The 20,821-nt window shown below is 39.6% G+C and overlaps 2 protein-coding genes across 2 annotated transcripts; one reads left to right on the forward strand and one right to left on the reverse strand.

Annotated features, from left to right (window-relative positions):
- Nucleotides 1–337: 337 nt before the first annotated feature.
- Nucleotides 338–9,221, reverse strand: LOC114566434 (arachidonate 15-lipoxygenase B). Its single transcript, XM_028594904.1, has 14 exons — nucleotides 8,968–9,221; nucleotides 7,153–7,345; nucleotides 6,898–6,979; nucleotides 5,625–5,747; nucleotides 5,438–5,541; nucleotides 4,357–4,523; nucleotides 4,046–4,189; nucleotides 3,360–3,563; nucleotides 3,097–3,183; nucleotides 2,824–2,993; nucleotides 2,458–2,579; nucleotides 1,590–1,690; nucleotides 767–937; nucleotides 338–565 (listed from the first exon to the last, which is right to left on the reverse strand). Exons 1-14 carry the CDS (start codon nucleotides 9,112–9,114, stop codon nucleotides 389–391), a joined length of 1,992 nt encoding a protein of 663 aa, XP_028450705.1. The 5' UTR covers nucleotides 9,115–9,221; the 3' UTR covers nucleotides 338–388.
- Nucleotides 9,222–12,054: 2,833 nt separating this feature from the next.
- On the forward strand, nucleotides 12,055–20,540 carry LOC114566433 (arachidonate 15-lipoxygenase B). The gene is made up of 14 exons (XM_028594903.1): nucleotides 12,055–12,302; nucleotides 13,594–13,786; nucleotides 13,951–14,032; nucleotides 15,124–15,246; nucleotides 15,339–15,442; nucleotides 16,295–16,461; nucleotides 16,625–16,768; nucleotides 17,253–17,456; nucleotides 17,636–17,722; nucleotides 17,819–17,988; nucleotides 18,229–18,350; nucleotides 19,158–19,258; nucleotides 19,925–20,095; nucleotides 20,275–20,540. Exons 1-14 carry the CDS (start codon nucleotides 12,156–12,158, stop codon nucleotides 20,452–20,454), a joined length of 1,995 nt encoding a protein of 664 aa, XP_028450704.1. The 5' UTR covers nucleotides 12,055–12,155; the 3' UTR covers nucleotides 20,455–20,540.
- Nucleotides 20,541–20,821: the final 281 nt, after the last annotated feature.

Below are 20,821 nucleotides of genomic sequence, written 5' to 3' on the forward strand. Positions count from 1 at the left end.
TTTCTTTTTTTTCTGCAAAAACTTAGAAGTAAATGGTGATTTCTTCACAGTATTCTAATTTTTTGAAATCCTGTTTTCGTGAGTTTTATGAGCTGGAAGTCCAAATTATGTATAAATAAAACTAAATACTTGAAATAGTTTAAGTTGTGGGCCCTGAAGCTATGGAAGTTTAAGGTTTTGAATGGAATTATGGAAATAAAATTTTCCATGATATTCTAATTTTTTGGAAAGGGTCTGTATGTATTTAACAAGTTACTGTATACATCTCCCACTTTTCCCAAGTCAAAAGACACACCTAGAGCCCATTATTGAACATTCCATATTTATTTAACATTTGTTAATATGAAGCTGAATTTGGCCCAACAGCTGAGGAGGTCACACCTGATATTTAAATGGCCACGCTGTTTTCTAGCTTTTTGGGATCCATGTATGTGTATGGGACCTCCAGCCTCTTTCTTGCTTTGATGTCCGCACTTAACACTTCAAGCTCTCCTTGAAAAGCCTTTATCAGCTTACAGGGAATCTCCTCACTGAAATGGTCCTCTGGGTATTGGCCAAGAGGGACCTAATGAGATAAATGATATTTAAAAAAAACAGTTTAGAAATTTTTGAACTTAAATTACTGGCAATATAAAGTACAGTTGTAGTGAGCATGATTTCTTTCTGTAGCTCAAACAGGATGTCTTGCCCTAATGAGATACTGACCTACTTAACAAACTGAACATATAGGTAGTTTATAATATTTTATAAAATCTCAGGCACTTACGAAGTCAGATGACTGCTTGCTGAGTAGCCACATGGTGGCCATTCCCTGAACTGTTGCGTTGACGTCAGGCAATGTCTGCAGCATTGTGGCCTCGCTGGTTTTCCCCTTTGTGGTTGGTGGAGGAAGTTGCAGAGAGATTGGAGCGTTGGGCATCCAGGCATCATAGTCATACTGCAATGAATTAATGATGGACAGATTACTGCTTAATACTCTTTGAAGTCACGCCATATCAGTCAATAGGTCAGTCCGTTCACCACTTGATGGTCCACACTGATTCATGGTCCCCAGAGGATAGATCCTAATGACTTTGGTGATCCCTGACCTTTTACTCAGCACCACCATGAGGTTAACATTAGTAGTTTTCAATTTAACAACTTGATTTGCTAGATTGTCATTAAATCCAGTTCAGACATTCATATTGGAATCAGTTTGGTGATCCTCTGACTTTTCATACATCGCCATCATAACATTATATTTGTCCAATCTTTATGACCAAATACCTGCAAAACTGCCATTTCCATCTATCTCAGCAGTTATTTGCGTTTTGTGCCAATTAATGTTTGCATGTTAACATGGTGAATTAAGATTGTGATCTTCGTAAACAAATACTAAAAGTCAGCATGTTCGCATTTTAGCATGTGTTGCATTTAGTGTAAAACATCACTGTGACTAAGTGCAGCCTCACAGACCTGTTAGCATGGCTGTAGACTTTTGTTAATGCCTTCCATCTTTCTTCAGTTCACAACTAAACTGCAACACCTCATGAACCCATCCCACAAAAATAGCAACATAATTCATCAACGGGGTAATTAAAAGGCTTCACCTGTCCATTATTCACAGCTGAGTGCTGTCCTGAGCAAGTGAAGATCACCATGGTGACAAACTTGACCAACTCCGCCACGCCGGTAAAGCTCTGTGGAATTCCTGAGAATCAGAAGGAATAATCTAACTCAAAGACATCCAGATAAATAGTTGAGTTATGTTTGCATTATGATAATATAAATGTGCACATGAACCATCATTTATCACCATAATGAGCTTTTTTATTAAAGCGCAAATCTTGCCCAAATGCAACATAGGGTCTTTTTGCGAGTGTACCTGAGTCAAACTTTTGTTTAAAAAGCATATTTAAGACAGAAACACCACTTTGAAGATTTACTGTATTTTAGTTTTTTGGTCAAATGGCCTTTAAAAAAGGGAGTGCTAGGGGCACTTTTATGCTAGCCTCAAAATAGCCATTTAAAAACACTAAAAGCTCGACACGACAGGAGACTTTGCTCGAAGTATCACCAGGGGCTCTACCCCTTAACTACACTGGTCCACAAGGGATATACTGAATCTGTGGCTTGACTTATTTTGATATAGACTCATTTTGACGTTCAAAACCTTTTAGTAAACTCTGGGTACACAATGTTGTCAATGCCGTTGTTAAGGTGTAGAGCCCCTGGTGAAACTTTGAGCAAAGTTTCATGTTGTGTCAAGCCTTCGTAGTAGTTTAAAAATAGCTATTTTGAGGCTAGCATAAAAGTGCCCCTAGCTGTCCCATCCAAAAAGGCCATTTGACCGAAAATACAGTAAATCTTAAGTGACGCTTCGGTCCTAAATATGCTTTTAAACTAAAGTTTGACTCTGGTACATTCACAAAAAGACCCTAGGTTGCATTTTGGCGAGAGTTACGCTTTAAAGCTCACCTGTGCCTGTTTGGGAAAGAAATCCATGTTCAAAAATGTCTGAAATCCACTTCTGCAGTTCAGAGTCTTTCTGGACCTCAGCATCATTCTTGTAGTAGAAGCTGAGCACTCCCTGCACAAACCTTTGAGGAATGTAGATAGATGAAATATAAAAAACACATTCCTAGTTGAGATATACATAGTTATGTTTGATTAGTAGTTAATACCTTTAAATTATGGACCGGAAACCCTACACAAATGTTGGCCGACTCAAAATTATTCAGGAGAAATTGAACCAAGTTACATTAGAGAACAAAAAGCTCGCTACTAAAGAGGGCAGCATTTTGGGCTCCTTTTCCCCCCCCCATATGGGGACACCTGTACTACCTTTGAATGATATCCCAAAGCTTGAGTCCATCATCCCTGTAGTAGAAGTTCGGCAGAGCCTCCACACCACGCTCAGCAATGTCCTCTGGTATGCAGAGGGAGCTGTAAGTCATTGAGGACAGTGATCTCTCCAGGATTGTCATCACACCCTCTCCACCAGGAGCTGCAAACTAGATGTCAGTCAGGTGAGGAATGTAGTTAGAGACTAATACTGTAAAGGACATGGGAAAAAAACAAGAACTTTGTTTGGTAAGCTTCTTGGTATTTCCATACCTGTGTAAAAACTCCAGTCTCAGATATTAGAAGACTTCGAGCTAAGTAGTTGATCTGCAGAGTGTAGCGAGTGTGGGGTATAAGGAGCTGAGGGAAAGAGGGAACTCTGTTAGTAACAGTATGTTAAAGTCTGAAATCTTGATGCTTCCTTTCCATTTAGCAGTGAGAAGTTCTTGCAAAGAAACATGATTCATCAACTTTGGAAGATTAAAAAACCCAACTTGATAAAACTACAGTAAGTTGAGTATTCAGCCTTCAGTTACCTTGTACAGTGGATGCACCATTGGCACATTACGCAGCAGTGACACTGTAAACACCTCAGCCAGCAGATGAGTGCGCAGCAGATGAACATTGAGTTCATGTGCACTGAAATCTGCACTTCTCACAAAAATCTTGGCCATCAACCAGTCGTACTCAGAATCGGTAGGAAAGAAGATGGGGTTGTCATCTGCTGGAGTCTGCTTCAGCTGCAGGAGCAGGAAGGGGGATGTAGTTTATTCAACTCATTGGATCCATTTCAAGTACTAGTTAATAATGTTAAACAATGTTCTGTAATTGTTGAATGCTGTTGCCCCATTACTATAGGTTTCATCTGCTATTCAGTTAGTTGATCCCTTAAGAGGAAATTCATATTTTATTGAATTCCAGGATCAGTTGATCCTCAATCAATTATTTAATGGCCAACTTCTTATGTCTTTGACAAAAGGAAAGTAGGCTGTCTGGCAACTGCAACGAAAATACTTTGAATATAGCTTTCTCTAAACCACATTCTTCATATGCATTATGTCTGCACTCCATTTGTGTAATTTTACTAAAAGTAGTTCTGTGTACCCAGTTTAAAAACAGGGTGACATGTACAGGATAGTAGCGCATGGCTGTCAGTCCTGGAAGAAGGATTACTCCCTAACCTAATTCTTCACTATAAGCTACATCTGAGTGCTAATCTCACCTGAATAGCAATTGGCATCAGTTTATCATCAGGTGTTTTGTGGAGTAGGATGAGGGGAGCCATCAAGTACTGCTTCTTCCCATTGATGGTGTTTGCTTTCACTCCATCCAAAAGCTTGTAGTCACACAGGAATATGTTGCCGTTCTGTTTGAAAGTTTAGTGAGGATGAGAAACTATTTGACTCACATGCATACAGTGTGGACATTACATACACTAAGCAAACATTCAACATGTAATTCTTAATTGAACATGTCATGGGGCAGAACAAGATTGTTGCAAATATTAAGGTCAATTAAGATCAGGATATTCACCTCCATTTCATTTCTCAAGCTACCCTGACCATGACGGAAGACCATGTCGTCAGTGACAGGAAAGTTATGGGGCAGAGATGAGCAACGTCTGATCAACATGGGGTTGAGACCATTTAGATACTGGTAGGCAAAAAATGCATCCTCCTTCCAATGTTCCTGGACATAGTCTGGAAAATGAACAGAGTTAAACTTGACTGAATTCAAAATGTTTGTTGGAAAATCTTACTCCGCCACTATTCAGTCCCTCCAGAAAAACGCGATTATGTGATCGCATAATTGACCTTTCACACAAGCCATGTTGACTTGTCATAGTAGGAAAAGCACAGTTGAGATGGATAACCTTAGCAATGTCTCAGTTCCGTCAAGTGTCCCAGTAAGCTAGTTCAGTGATTCCGCATGCACAATACCAGGACCTCTCCTAAGTGGAATGCAGCCATCAGTAATGGTTTTGAATACACCTGTGCTTTTCGTACTATGAGACAGTAAAAGGTCTGCCATGAAAAATGTCAGAAATCACTTTCCCCCCCCCATCAAACTGCAATTTTTTCAAGTTCCCACAATTATCACATAATTGCATAAATAGCCCGCATATTCCTTTGCATTTTTTTAAGAAAATACGCTGCATAATCAAGGATTTTTGACTACAACAATCACAAAAAAACTCTGCATTTTCTTTGAATGAAAGATTATCAGCTTAGGTGTACCCTGCATGTGAAACTGAAACAAGGGAAACAATATGTTACACATTGACAAAGCATAAAATTAGGAAACCCTTACAAGTTTAGACACATTTACTTCAGTCACTTTTGATACTGAAGCCAATAAACTAGTATTCAGTAGGTTTTTGGGGAGGAATGCAGTCAAATATCGGAGAAAGTACAGTTAGGCGGAGCACAACATTCTGGACCCTGTAGAAAAGCATTTTCTATGGGCCCCTCCCCACATCCACAGCCATCTTTTTGGGCCCTCCTCCCATGAGGGCCCTGGGTAGTCAGTCCCCATTTTTTTCCAGCAGTCCAACACCCCTGTGTACTACTATGAATACAGTAGTAAGTACTTCATGAAACGTCCATGATAGTACCTGATATGTCAGTCCGTTTGCAGCAGAACACCCGATTGATATCATCAATGTTTGTCCAGTTCTCCTTCCTATCAGCCAGACCCTTAAGTTGCAGTTCAGTCAACCTTGAAAATAAGAGTAACTTCATTATACTGCCTTAAATAGCATTGATAGTCAGGTACATAGTAACAGATTTCGAGGACCTCACCCGCTGGCTGCAGTGTAGCGAAACTCCGTGTCCTTAGTAAAGGAGAAGCGGACCTCACAAGGCAAAGAATGAGCGTCCTTTGCCTTCATGCAGTGGGGCATTCCCTTCGCATACACATCCCAGCTGGAATAAATATAGAAGAACAGAGATGTGAGGAACTTTGGACTACATACCAGTGGAACTGCCATTTCTCTAGGAATAATGTGCCGTCCTTGACATGCATTTATTTATGTAATATTTGTGGAAAACTCCCTGCTGCACCGATGAGCAGACTTCACTCCTTGGACTCACGCATTTGCGCAACTTCACCATTTCCGTTGTAGTTTGCTGCAGACACGAGTACAGCTGCTCTAAAGTTGCACGTTACTTATATAGCATTCTGTTGCCGTGTGAGTTATTGAGAACGCAAGTGCACAATTTTATGTCCACGCCAGTGTTGCATGTATCTTTGTTTGTGTAGCTAACATAACAGTATTTTCTTTACTATAGTTCAGATTGCATGCTTACGTCTACTGTAATATTAGGAGCTTACTGCAAATATGTCACTCCGAAGTAATAGTTAATTCTTTGATTCATGGATGAAGGTTAGCCCAGTGTTGTACATTTGTTCATTACAATCCTGCTGAGGATTAGTTCAGCTGTTGCACTAGCAATGCTGTTGCTGGTTTAATTGTTGAAGCGCCGCTGGTCTATCACATGACTATTGCACCTGTATGTAGCTGTTATGGTAATTTGTGGTCTTACAGCACCATCTAGTGGCCAATAGATGTAACCGCACAATGAAACCTACAGCCTATTACTACATTGAAATTTATTGATATCCATTACTATCCAGTATTATTTGGTTTATTGATTTCCATTACTATCCAGTATTATTTGGTTGTTTGCACAGCAACTATTACATAGCAATTATGTATATTGCAGTGAGTTTTTGCTTATTGATCTGTAGTCTATATACATGTGTATTCTTTATGTACAGGTTATATTTACATATTCTGTATTTCTTCATTTTATGGAAAACTACACCCAAACACATACTATCACAAGCAACAAGCACTGTATTCACCAGCTGGAATAGGAGGTCAATAAATCTGTTTAACTAAACCAAAGGTTGCAGAGAGTCTTACCAGAGTACATAGCCATTTAAATAAACCCTGGCAGATGTAACAATGTCATATTGGGGTTCATTTATCATTGTGTGCCATGAACGTATATTAACCAAAGGTGGAGGTTTGGAGGCATGAAATACAAATGTGTTGTTCTGAGCTCTCACCAATAGTCCTTCTCTCTTTGATCCAGTTCCACCTGCCGACTGGACCTGCCAAGAGAATTGTTGTCCTCGAAGACTCTCAGCGCTTGGAGAAAGAACCACAACAGTTTGAATTTGTTTATACTGTATATACACAGTATAATGTTGAAATGAATTTACTCCAGCCTCCTCATAGACCGGCTTTCAGAACGTGTCTTCATTTTATGTCTTCTGTGGTCAGTGAACAGCGTACAGAATGCTAAGCTAATTCCCACAAACCTGTTCCCTCTCGGAAGAGGTGCACCTTGCTGTCAGTGATCCAGCGGTAGATGGGAAAGTTGTAGGTAGCTCCCTCAGGAGATTTCACTTGAACCTTGGCGGGGAACCAAGCATCTTCAGGGAACAGTGGGAGACACTGTTTGTCCAGCTCTATCAGGACCAGCTTTCCAATGGAGACAGGGCAGGATATCAACTGGAGTAATAAAAGAAAATATTACATGTTTGTACAACATACATTACAAAGAAACAGAATTGCAAAAATCATGCAACGTCAAATATGCTTAACTGCTTCAAATGCTACTGTGACAACTTCAGCCATGCTTTAGTTGGTAGAAGCATTGCGCCTCATTCACCAATATCTTCATAAGTTCTCTCTTAAATATGTTCTTAAGAAAGTTTTTAAGAGAAGTTTCTAAGAGACGTGTTCTAAACAGAATTGGTCGCACCTGTGTTCTTAGGATTGATGAATCCCACGTCTTCGTAACTGACAGCGCGTGCCAGTTGTTCCTAATTAGCATAAGAAAACTCACCGCAAATTCCCATATAACGACATGACACTTCCTGTGCACCTCCTGGGAAGAGGCAGAGTCGCGGTGGAGAAAGTACTAAATCTCAAGTAAAAGTACAAATAAGAGACCTTTACTTTAGTACAAGTTTAAGGTGTCTACTACCACAAACATGGCCTGGCTTTTCAAAGAAGTTCCTATCCTAACCAGCATAAAACGGAAATGTGTTGTTAGCATCGGAATGCGGTTGGTTTTATTCACGATGCATTTTATTTTCTTTAACCATGCAAGTAAGCAAATAAAGTGTGTGAAGCAGCGGACATGGAGATGTGAAGAGGTCCAGCCAAATAAATAAGATATGAACGCGTCTTACGCTGCCTGGCGGAGGAGTAAACAACGCTGTAGAGAGGCAACTAGGATTTAAAAAAAAAAATCTGCTCTGCAGCACCGGAGCCGGCTTGGATCAGCGGTGCCCCATATATATCTACGGTAACCAAACTTCACTGGGGGGGAAACTAATCAGAAAATGTAACGGAACGTTGTAGAAATGTACTAGAGTAGAAAGTATAGATAACTGCTGCAAACCGTAACAAAGTATAAGTCAAAAGTAGGCAATGCACTATTGGGTCTGCTTAAGTAAAAATACGTGAAAAATGTACTTAAGTACAGTTACGAAGAATTTGTACTTTGTTACATTCTACCACTGCATTTTGGCCCTATAAATAGCAACCAACCACCAAATAACGCAGGATTTAATCAGTTTAATTGCTGATGTAAATTGCAGCGTTAGTGTTTTTTGCATAACGTGATTTTTTTCTCAACAAATCATCAGAAATACAGTACAGCACAATACGATCATGGTAAACGACTAGAATTAAATAAAATGCAGTAACCAATAATTTGGAGCAAATTGTCATCACTCAAATATGCGTAAGAGTGCTTTTCAGTGTTCATAGATGTTGTTCGTAAATGTTCTTAGTTAAGAACAAATCCAAGTTAATAAAAAATTTGTGACTGCCAGAATCTTCGTAAAAAGTGCGTAAGAAGGGTTTAAGAACACATTTCGTAAGAACGGTTGGTGAACTCTCATGTCAATTCAGACACTGAATTCTGCCACTACCTGCTGTTTTGTATTACCTGCTCATTCCATTCACCTGGCCTACATTTAATTGAATTAAATGTAAGAGGGTGGAGAAAAATCCAACTTGTTCAATTGATGACAGTATTTGATGTGAGTAAAATACCATATTGGCAATCTTGAGGAAACATGTAATACATTTAAACGGAGAGAGGGATATTTCAGACTCACTGTTCCACTGGTGAAGGGTAGTAAAGCTTCTTTGAGCCACGTGCGTTTGCTCTCCCCATCTGTGCCCACCAGCTTAACGAAGACATTGTTAAAAGTGGCGGCATAGTCGACATTGCCGGTGGATACGGTCACTTCATAATTCGCCATTTTCACTCTGGAAAACAGCAGGCTCCTGGTGGGAAAAGATCAGTAATGACCTCTGGTACGTGTGTGTGTGTTTCCTCTGCTCTCTTGTGTCCTGATCCAGGTACCACCCCTTTCATCAGACAGGTCAGGCACACCTGCAGCGCTTCAGCAATCAGGGCTACTGACATTTGGCGCGTTCATGCCACCTGGGAATAATAGGGACCGCCCCGTGATTAGGTCTACATAGTTTTTCCGACTGGCAGCGGTCGGGATGCGTGTTCTTCTTCTTCTGTTATATTGGCGTTTGGCATAACAACTTTTTGTTTGCATGACTGCCACCAACGGTTGGCCGTAGCCGAGAGCATCAGCCCAGCAAACATTGGTCCGACGGCAACGTTGTGTCCCTGGCCAAAAATAGTCGCGGTAGGACGGCATAAATCGGTAAAAAGATGTTACACAGAACATTTCCTAAAAATGCATTCAGATACATTTGTACATGTCAACAGTTCTGTGGGGTTACATGTATAATTGTTATTTTTACTTTTAGCTACGTGTACTTCAACATATCCCAGCAAACATTTGGACGTTTAATGACCGTTGAAAAGACGTCCGTCCGAGACGTCCCGTCATGGTTGAAAAATAGTTCCAAAATGAAAGTTGAACCGACGTCTTTGACGTCACTTGGCCGTGAATTCCACGTCTTTTCTGGCTGTGAATTCCACGTCTTTTCTGCGCGTCCCTGGACGCCAGAATTAGTCTTCTTCTGGATGTTTATAAGGTGTGTTTCTGCATAAGTGTAGGCTATAAGCCTGCATATTAAAAAAATCATACACCCATTGTGTTAAATCGTGAACGACGATCTTGACGTTTACACATCTAAACTTGACAAAGGTTCTAAAAAGGTCCAAAATCGGTCCAGTCATACCTGAACGTCTATAACACGTTATAATCACGTGTAGATCAAACAACACTTTACTTATACATTTAAGTTCTTAATATAATTAATTGCATCTGAATATAGGGTTAAGGTTTATTGCATGTAATTATGCATAATTTATAGTTATTACACTAACTACATGTAACAAGGACACTGTAAAATAAACTGTTCTTATTTTCATTTTAGTAGTTCATTACAAATGATCATAAAGTAACGGGATGAACTAAAAAGCCACAAAATTCCAAATCACATTTATTTATTTTACGGTTTATTCAATACAGATTCACCCGGGAAACAGGAAAAACGTGTTCATTACAAAACAAATTCAGTTTTAGCTCAATTCCGTTAATTTAGTTCAATAACACTGTCACAAATATCTCCCTTTGTGTAGCATCTTTTTGAAACATCATTTACACCAGAAAAGTTATTTGTTATAACCCCACACTCTTCCTGGAGCATGTTTCAAGTGTTCCACCATAGCCGCATCAATTTCTGATTCAGTTGAATTTGGGCTCCACCTCTTCACAGCATCTGAGGGAAGAGAATATTACAATAATAAACAAAACAAACAGTAGGAAAAAAATAACATTGAATTATTGTCTAAATGTTTTTATGGTCCTATAACTAAATAAAAAAAAAAAAATGAAACAAGATTTTGCACCAGTTTCATGAATGAAACGGAGTTAGAAAAAGCTAAAATCAAAATATATATATATATATATATATATATATATATATATATATATATATATATATATATATATATATATATATATATATATATATATATATCCTAACCCATTCTATGACAAAAATGTAGGATTACTTCACCTTAGAAAAAATAACCAAATAAAAAAAAAAAAAAAAAAATCATTTAATAACAGTACAGTGCATCGTAGCAATTGCATGCAATGTTAAAACATACACTTTCCCACCTTTGACTGTAACATTAAACATACTTTATACTATGGTATACCGTTGTATAAGTTCAAATTAACTTTTAGCCTACTAACTTTTGCTAGCTAGCTAATTTTAGCCAAACTCAGTACATTTCAGTTGACAATGTGGGCATCATTTCTTTCGGTTCATTCATGTCAAACAAGTAAAACTCAAGCACGTTAATCTAATAATACAAAATGTACTTACCCAACAGTAGATTTTTAATAATTTATTTAAACAACATAAAGTAAATGTACTTTGTATACAAATTGTGTTTCTTTTCTGTTTTGCTTGACTAGACGTGTAAAAGACGTCAGTGGACGACTATCCACAGCCTTGATTATAGACGTGTAAAGGACGTCAGTGGACGTCTTCACAACCTTTTAAAAACTTGGCGAATTAAATTAATTATTGCAGTATTAACCATGCAAGGGTTTAGTGCAGCTTTATCACAATTGATTTCATAGAGGGGCATGATGGACTATAAATGCACGTGTAAAGGACGTCACTTAGTGGACGTCCACTTACACTGATTAACAACATGGTATATGTTGAAGTACACGTAGCTAAAAGTAAAAATAACAATTATACATGCAACCCCAGAGGACTGTTGACATGTACAAATGTATCTGAATGCATTTTTAGGAAATGTTCTGTGTAACATCTTTTTACCGATTTATGCCGTCCTACCGCGACTATTTTTGGCCAGGGACACAACGTTGCCGTCGGACCAATGTTTGCTGGGAACTCAGAGTTTCCCATCGCAGGGTAAATCAACTCAGACATCAGGGTTAGACTCAGAGTTTGTTAAACCTCCTACCTGGAACGGACCTCTGATGCTCTCGGCTACGGCCAACCGTTGGTGGCAGTCATGCAAACAAAAAGTTGTTATGCCAAACGCCAATATAACAGAAGAAGAAGAAGAACACGCATCCAAACCAGGTGACCGCTGCCAGTCGGAAAAACAACGTAATCACGGGGGCGGTCCCTGTTATTCCCAGGTGGCATGGACGCGCCAAATGTCAGTAGCCCTGATTGCTGAAGCGCTGCAGGTGTGCCTGACCTGTCAGATGAAAGGGGTGGTACCTGGATCAGGACACAAGAGAGCAGAGGAAACACACACACACGTACCAGAGGTCATTACTGATCTTTTCCCACCAGGAGCCTGCTGTTTTCCAGAGTGAAAATGGCGAATTATGAAGTGACCGTATCCACCGGCAATGTCGACTATGCCGCCACTTTTAACAATGTCTTCGTTAAGCTGGTGGGCACAGATGGGGAGAGCAAACGCACGTGGCTCAAAGAAGCTTTACTACCCTTCACCAGTGGAACAGTGAGTCTGAAATATCCCTCTCTCCGTTTAAATGTATTACATGATTCCTCAAGGTTGCCTATATGGTATTTTATTCACATCAAATACTATTATCAATTGCACAAGTTACATTTTTACCCTTTACCCTTTATCACCCTTTTACATTCAATTAAATGTAGAGTTCAGTGTCTGAATTGACATGAGTTAGTAAGGCAAAGACAAGAAACTGGCAATGGGCTTCATTCACCAACCGTTCTTGTGAAGAAATGTGTTCTTAACCCTTCTTACGCACTTTTTACGAAGATTCTGGCTTTCATTAATGTTTTCTTAACTTTGATTTGTTTTTAATTAAGAACAATATTAAGAAAACTGAAAAGCACTCTCACGCACATTTGGGTGATGACAGTTTGCTCCAAATGATTGCTTACTGTATTTTATTTAATTCTACAGTTTACAATGATAGTATTGTAATGTATTTCTGATTTGTTGGAAAAAAAAATTCATATTATGCAAAGCACTAACGCTGCAATTTACATCAGCAATTAAACTGATTAAATTCTGCGTTATTTGGTGGTTGATCGCCGTTTATATGGCCAAAATGCAGTGGTAGAATGTTTATATTTTTTTAACGTATCTATACTTTACTTGAGTAGACTCCATAGTGCATAGCCTACTTTTGACTTTTAATTTGTTACATTTTGCAGCAATTTTTATATTTTCTACTCCCTACATTTCTACAACGTTCCGTTACATTTTCTGATTAGTTTTCCGTTTTATGCTGGTTAGGATAGGAACTTCTTTAAAAAGCCAGGCCTTGTTTGTGGTAGTAGACACCTTAAACTTTAACTAAAGTAAATATGTCTCTTATTTGTACTTTTACTTGAGATTTAGTACTTTATCCACCGCCACTCTGCCTCTTCCCAGGAGGTGCACAGGAAGTGTCATGTCGTTATATAGGAATTTGCGGTGAGTTTTCTTATGCTAATTAGGAACAACTGGCACGCGCTGTCAGTTACGAAGACGTGGGATTCATCAATCCTAAGAACACAGGTGCGACCAATTCTGTTTAGAACACGTCATGAATCTGAGGTAAACGTCTCTTAGAAACTTTCTTAAGAACATATTTAAGAGAAAACTTAGGAAGATATTGGTGAATGAGGCGCAATGCTTCTACCAACTAAAGCATGGCTGAAGTTGTCACAGTAGCACTTGAAGCAGTTCAGCATATTTGACGTTGCATGATTTTTGCAATTTTAAGTTTCTTTGTAATGTATGTTGTACAAACATGTAATGTTTTATTTCATTACTCCAGTTGATATCCTGCCCTGTCTCCATTGGAAAGCTGGTCCTGATAGAGCTGGACAAACAGTGTCTCCCACTGTTCCCTGAAGATGCTTGGTTCCCCGCCAAGGTGCAAGTGAAATCTCCTGAGGGAGCTACCTACAACTTTCCCATCTACCGCTGGATCACTGACAGCAAGGTGCACCTCTTCCGAGAGGGAACAGGTTTGTGGTAATTAGCTTAGCATTCTGTACGCTGTTCACTGACTACAGAAGACATAAAATGAAGACACGTTCTGAAAGCCGGTCTATGAGGAGGCTGGAGTAAATTCATTTCAACATTATACTGTGTATAAACAAATTCAAACTGTTGTGGTTCTTTCTCCAAGCTCTGAGAGTCTTCGAGGACAACAATTCTCTTCGCAGGTCCAGTCGGCAGGTGGAACTGGATCAAAGAGAGAAGGACTATTGGTGAGAGCTCAGAACAACACATTTTTATTTCATGCACTCCAAAACTAACATGCCTCCAAACCTCCTCCACCTTTTGGTTAATATACATTTATGGCACACAGTGATAAATGAACCCCAATATGACGTTGTTACACCTGTCAGGGTTTATTTAAATGCATTTTACTATAACATATGCTGCAAAATTGAAGTGCGTAATGTGCTGGCGCTACCCGAGCTGACTCCGGTAAGAGTCGCTGCAACCTTTGGTTTAGTTCAACAGATTTATTGACATCCTATTCCAGCAGGTGAATACAGTGCTTGTTGCTTAATAATAAGCAACAACTCACTGCAATATACATAATTGCTATGTAATAGTTGCTGTGCAAACAACCAAATAATACTGGATAGTAATGGAAATCAATAAATTCCAATGTAGTAATAGGCTGTAGGTTTCATTGTGCAGTTACATCTATTGGCCACTAGATGGCACTGTAAGACCACAAATTACCATAACTGCTACATATAGGTGCAATAGTCATGTGATAGACCAGCGGCGCTTCAACAATTAAACCAGCAACAGCATTGCTAGTGCAACAGCTGAACTAATCCTCAGCAGGATTGTAATGAACGAATGTACAACACTGGGCTAACCTTCATCCATGAATCAAAGAATTAACTATTACTTCGGAGTGACATATTTGCAGTAAGCTCCTAATATTACAGTAGACGTAAGCATGCAATCTGAACTATAGTAAAGAAAATACTGTTATGTTAGCTACACAAACAAAGATACATGCAACACTGGCGTGGACATAAAATTGTGCACTTGCGTTCTCAATAACTCACACGGCAACAGAATGCTATATAAGTAACGTGCAACTTTAGAGCAGCTGTACTCGTGTCTGCAGCAAACTACAACGGAAATGGCGAAGTTGCGCAAATGCGTGAGTCCAAGGAGTGAAGTCTGCTCATCGGTCCAGCAGGGAGTTTTCCACAAATATTACATAAATAAATGAATGTCAAGGACGGCACATTATTCCTAGAGAAATGGCAGTTCCACTGGTATGTAGTCGAAAGTTCCTCACATCTCTGTTCTTCTATATTTATTCCAGCTGGGATGTGTATGCGAAGGGAATGCCCCACTGCATGAAGGCAAAGGACGCTCATTCTTTGCCTTGTGAGGTCCGCTTCTCCTTTACTAAGGACACGGAGTTTCGCTACACTGCAGCCAGCGGGTGAGTTCCTCAAAATCTGTCAAATCTGTTACTATGTACCTGACTATCAATGCTATTTAAGGCAGTATAATGAAGTTACTCTTGTTTTCAAGGTTGACTGAACTGCAACTTAAGGGTCTGGCTGATAGGAAGGAGAACTGGACAAACATTGATGATATCAATCGGGTGTTCTGCTGCAAACGGACTGACCTATCAGGTACTATCATGGACATTTCATGAAATACTTACTACTGTATTCATAGTAGTACACAGGGGTGTTGGACTGCTGGAAAAAACGGGGACTGACTACCCAGGGCCCTCATGGGAGGAGGGCCCAAAAAGATGGATGTGGGGAGGGGCCATAGAAAATGCCTTTCTACAGGGTCCAGAATGTTGTGCTCCGCCTAACTGTACTTTCTCCAATATTTGACTGCATTCCTACCCCAAAAACTACTGAATACTAAATGGTTTATTGGCTTCGGTCTCAAAAGGGTTTCCTAATTTTATGCTTTGTCCGTGTGTAACATATTGTTTCCCTTGTTTCAGTTTCACATGCAGGGTACACCTAAGCTGATTCAAGGAAAATGCAGAGTTTTTTTGTAATTGTTGTAGGCAAAAATCCTTGATTATGCAGCATGTTTTCTTAAAAAAATGCAAAGGAATATGCAGGCTATTTATGCAATTATGTGATAATTGTGGGAACTTGCAAAAATTGCAGTTTGATGGGGGGAAGTGACTTCTGACCTTCTTCATGGCAGACCTGTTATAGTAGGAAAAGCACAGGTGTATTCAAAACTATTACCTATGGCTGCATTCCACTTAGGAGAGGTCCTGGTATTGTGCATGCTGAATCACTGAAATATCTTATTGGGACACTTGATGGAACTGAGCCATCATTAAGGTTATCAATCTCAGCTGTGCTTTTCCTACTACAAGTCAACATGGCTCCTGTGAAAGGTCAATTATGCAATCGCATAATCACGTTTTTCTGGAGGGACTGAATAGTGGCACTAACATTTTCTAACCAACATTTTGAATTCAGTCAAGTTTAACTCTGTTCATTTTCCAGACTATGTCCAGGGACATTGGAAGGAGGATGCATTTTTTGCTTACCAGTATCTAAATGGTCTCAACCCCATGTTGATCCGACGTTGTTCATCTGTGCCCCATAACTTTCCTGTCACTGACGACATGGTCTTCCGTCATGGTCAGGGTAGCTTGAGAAATGAAATGGAGGTGAATATCCTGATCTTAATTGACCTTAGTATTTGCAACAATCTTGTTCTGCCCCGTGACATGTTTAAGAATTGCATGTTGAATGTTTGCTTAGTGTATGTAATATCCACACTGTATGCATGTGAGTCAAATAGTTTCTCATCCTCACTAAACTTTCAAACAGAACGGCAACATATTCCTGTGTGACTACAAGCTTTTGGATGGAGTGAAAGCAAACACCATCAATGGGAAGAAGCAGTACTTGATGGCTCCCCTCATCCTACTCCACAAAACACCTGATGATAAACTGATGCCAATTGCTATTCAGGTGAGATTAGCACTCAGATGTAGCTTATAGTGAAGCATTAGGTTAGAGAGCAATTGTTCTTCCAGGACTGACAGCCATGCACTACTATACTGTACATGTCATATACGGTGTATATATACACAGGGTAGACAGAACTACCTTGAGTGAAATTACACAAATGGAGTGCAAACATACTGCATATGAAGAATGTGGCTTAGAGAAAAAGCTATATTTAAAGTATTGTCATTGCAATTGCCAGACAGCCTACTTCCGTCTTTCCTTTTGTCAGACATAAGAAGTTAGCCATTAAATAATTGATGATTGAGGATCAACTGATCCTGGGATTCACTGAAAATATGAATTTCCTAACTGAATAGCAGATGAAACCTATAGTAAATGGGCAACAACATTCAACAATTACAGAACAGTCTTTAACATTATTAACCAGTACTGGAAATGGATCCAATGAGTTGAATAAACCACATCCCCCTTCCTTCTCCTGCAGCTGAAGCAGACTCAAGCAGATGACAACCCCATCTTCTTTCCTACCGATTCTGAGTACGACTGGTTGATGGCCAAGATTTTTGTGAGAAGTGCAGATTTCAGTGCACATGAACTCAATGTTCACCTGCTGCGCACTCATCTGCTGGCTGAGGTGTTTGCAGTGTCACTGCTGCGTAATGTGCCAATGGTGCATCCACTGTACAAGGTAACTGAAGGCTGAATACTCAACTTACTGTAGTTTTATCAATGTGGTTTTTTTAATCTTCCAAAGTTGATGAATTACGTTTCTTTGCATGAACTTCTCACTGCTAAATGGAAAGGAAGAATCAAGATTTCAGACTTTGTTAATATAGTGTTACTAACGGAGTTCACTCTTTCCCTCAGCTCCTTATACCCCACACTCGCTACACTCTGCAGATCAACTACTTAGCTCGAAGACTACTAATATCTGAGACTGGAGTTTTTACACAGGTATGGAAATACCAAGAAGCTCACTAAACAGTTTTTGTTTTTTCCCCCATGTCATTTACAGTATTTGTCTAACTACATTCCTTACCTGACATCTAGTTTGCAGCTCCTGGTGGAGAGGGTGTGATGACAATCCTGGAGAGATCACTGTCCTCAATGACTTACAGCTCCCTCTGCATACCAGAGGACATTGCTGAGCGTGGTGTGGAGGCTCTGCCGAACTTCTACTACAGGGATGATGGGCTCAAGCTTTGGGATATCATTCAAAGGTAGTACAGGTGTCCCCATATTGGGGGGGGGGACGAGCCCAAAATGCTGCCCTCTTTAGTAGCGAGCTTTTTGTTCTCTAATGTAACTTTGTTCAATTTCTCCTGAATAATTTTGAGTCGGCCAACATTTGTGTGGGGTTTCTGGTCCATAATTTAAAGGTATTAATTACTAATCAAACATAACTATGTATATCAACTAGGAATGTGTTTTTATATTTCACCTATCTACATTCCTCAAAGGTTTGTGCAGGGAGTGCTCAGCTTCTACTACAAGAATGATGCTGAGGTCCAGAAAGACTCTGAACTGCAGAAGTGGATTTCAGACATTTTTGAACATGGATTTCTTTCCCAAACAGGCACAGGTGAGCTTTAAAGCGTAACTCTCACTGAAATGCAACATATGGTCTTTTTGTGAATGTACCAGAGTCAAACTTTAGTTTAATAGCATATTTAGGACAGAAGCGTCAATTAAGATTTACCATATTTTCGGTCAAATGGCCTTTTGAATGGGACAGCTAGGGGCACTTTTATGCTAGCCTCAATCAAAATGGCTACTATTAAACCACTAAGAAGGCTCGACACAACATGAAACTTTGCTCAAAGTTTCACCAGGGCCTCTACACCTTAACGCAAGCATTGACATTGTGTACCCGGAGTTTACTAAGGTTTTGAACAACTCACAGCTGCTCTCGTTGTTTCCAGCCGCTACCACCTTGGCCGTCAGAACGAGTCGATATCCAAATAAGTCAAGCCACAGACTCAGTATATCCCTTCTGGACCAGTGTAGTTAAGGTGTAGATCCCCTGGTGATACTTCGAGCAAAGTATCCTGTCGTGTCAAGCTGTAAGTGTTTTAAAAATGGCTATTTTGAGGCAAGCATAAAAGTGCCCCTAGCACTCCCTTTCAAAAGGCCATTTGACCAAAAAACTAAAATACAGTAAATCTTCAAAGTGGTGTTTCTGACCTAAATATGCTTTTAAACAAAAGTTTGACTCAGACATTCACAAAAAGACCCTAGGTTGCATTTGGGCAAGATTTGCGCTTTAATGAAAAAGCTCATTATGGTGATAAATGATGCTTCATGTGCACATTTATATTATCATAATGCAAACATAACTCAACTATTTATCTGAATGTCTTTGAGTCAGATTATTCCTTCTGATTCTCAGGAATTCCACAGAACTTTACCACCGTGGCTGAGTTGGTCAAGTTTGTCACCATGGTGACCTTCACTTGCTCAGGACAGCACTCGGCTGTGAATAGTGGACAGGTGAAGCCTTTTAATTACCCCGTTGATGAATTATGTTGCTATTTTTGTGGGATGGGTTCATGAGGTGTTGCAGTTTAGTTGTGAACTGAAGAAAGATGGAAGGCATTAACAAAAGTCAACAGCCATGCTAACAGGTCTGTGAGGCTGCACTTAGTCAGTGATGTTTTACACTAAATGCAACACATGCTAAAATACACTCAATGAAAATGCTAACATGCTGACTTTTAGTATTTTTTTACCAAGATCACAATCTTAGTTCACCATATTAACATGGAAGCATTTAGTAATTGGCACAAAAACAAATAACAGCTGAGATAGATGGAAATGGCAGTTTTGCAGGTATTTGTTCATAAAGATTGGACAAATATAATGTTATGATGGCGATGGATGAAAAGTCAGAGGATCACCAAACTGATTCCGATATGAATGTCTGAACTGGATTTAATGACAATCTAGCAAATCAAGTTGTTAAATTGAAAACAACAAATGTTAAACTCATGGTGGTGCTGAGTAAAAGGTCAGGGATCACTATACATTAGGATCTATCCTCTGGGGACCATGAATCAGTGTGGACCATCAAGTGGTGAACAGACTGACCTATTGACTGATATGGCGTGACTTCAAAGAGTATTAAGCAGTAATCTGTCCATCATTAATTCCTTGCAGTATGACTATGATGCCTGGATGCCCAACACTCCCATCTCTCTGCAACTTCCTCCACCAACCACAAAGGGGAAAACCAGCGAGGCCACAATGCTGCAGACATTCCCTGACATCAACGCAACAGTTCAGGGAATGGCCACCATGTGGCTACTCAGCAAGCAGTCGTCTGACTTCGTAAATGCCTGAGATTTTATAAAATATTATATAAATCACCTTTATGTTCAGTTTGTAAAGTAGGTCAGAATGTCATTAGGGCAAGACAAGAAATCCTGCTCACTACAACTGTACATTATATTGCCAATAGTTAAAACCTGTCTAAACTGTTTTTTTAAATATATAATTTATCTCATTAGGTCCCTCTTGGCGAATACCCAGAGGACCATTTCAGTGAGGAGATTCCCTGCAAGCTGATAAAGGCTTTTCAAGGAGAGCTTGAAGTGTTAAGTGCGGACATCAAAGCCAGAAACGAGAGGCTGGAGGTCCCATACACATACATGGATCCAAAGAAAATAGAAAACAGCGTGGCCATTTAAATATCAGAAGGTGTGACCTCCTCAGCTGTTGGGCCAGATTCAGCTTCATATTAACAAAAAATGTTAAATAAATATGCAATGTTAAATAATGGGCTCTGTTTGTGGCTTTTGACTTGGGGAAAAGTGGGAGATGTATACAGTAACTTGTTAAATACATATTTTAAGATACATTTGTCAAATGTGATCTACAAATTGATAGGCTCACTTACCGCACACACAAGAGACAAATGGTAAATAAGGATTTCTCTTTAGTTCGATGTGTGTGCGGCTCTTAAAAGAGCCGTTGTTGCTGGTTTGGTCGAAGTTAGTTCCAGGTCTTTACTTCTTGGTGGGCTTCTTGGGCAGCAGGACAGCCTGGAGATTTACT

This window comes from Perca flavescens, chromosome 13, assembly GCF_004354835.1.
Source record: "Perca flavescens isolate YP-PL-M2 chromosome 13, PFLA_1.0, whole genome shotgun sequence".
NCBI classification, from domain to species: domain Eukaryota; kingdom Metazoa; phylum Chordata; class Actinopteri; order Perciformes; family Percidae; genus Perca; species Perca flavescens.

Excerpts from the sequence above, each read along its gene's own strand:
- LOC114566434 (XM_028594904.1), bottom strand. The coding sequence starts at position 9,114 with ATGGCGAATTATGAAGTGACCGTATCCACCGGCAATGTCGACTATGCC. Across the intron at positions 6,980-7,152 it reads CCTCTTCCGAGAGGGAACAG|CGCTGAGAGTCTTCGAGGAC; the intron begins GTTTGTGGGAAT and ends TCTTTCTCCAAG. Across the intron at positions 938-1,589 it reads CAGCTGTGAATAATGGACAG|TATGACTATGATGCCTGGAT; the intron begins GTGAAGCCTTTT and ends AATTCATTGCAG.
- LOC114566433 (XM_028594903.1), top strand. The coding sequence starts at position 12,156 with ATGGCGAATTATGAAGTGACCGTATCCACCGGCAATGTCGACTATGCC. Across the intron at positions 17,723-17,818 it reads AGACTGGAGTTTTTACACAG|TTTGCAGCTCCTGGTGGAGA; the intron begins GTATGGAAATAC and ends CCTGACATCTAG. Across the intron at positions 20,096-20,274 it reads GCAAGCAGTCGTCTGACTTC|GTCCCTCTTGGCGAATACCC; the intron begins GTAAATGCCTGA and ends TTATCTCATTAG.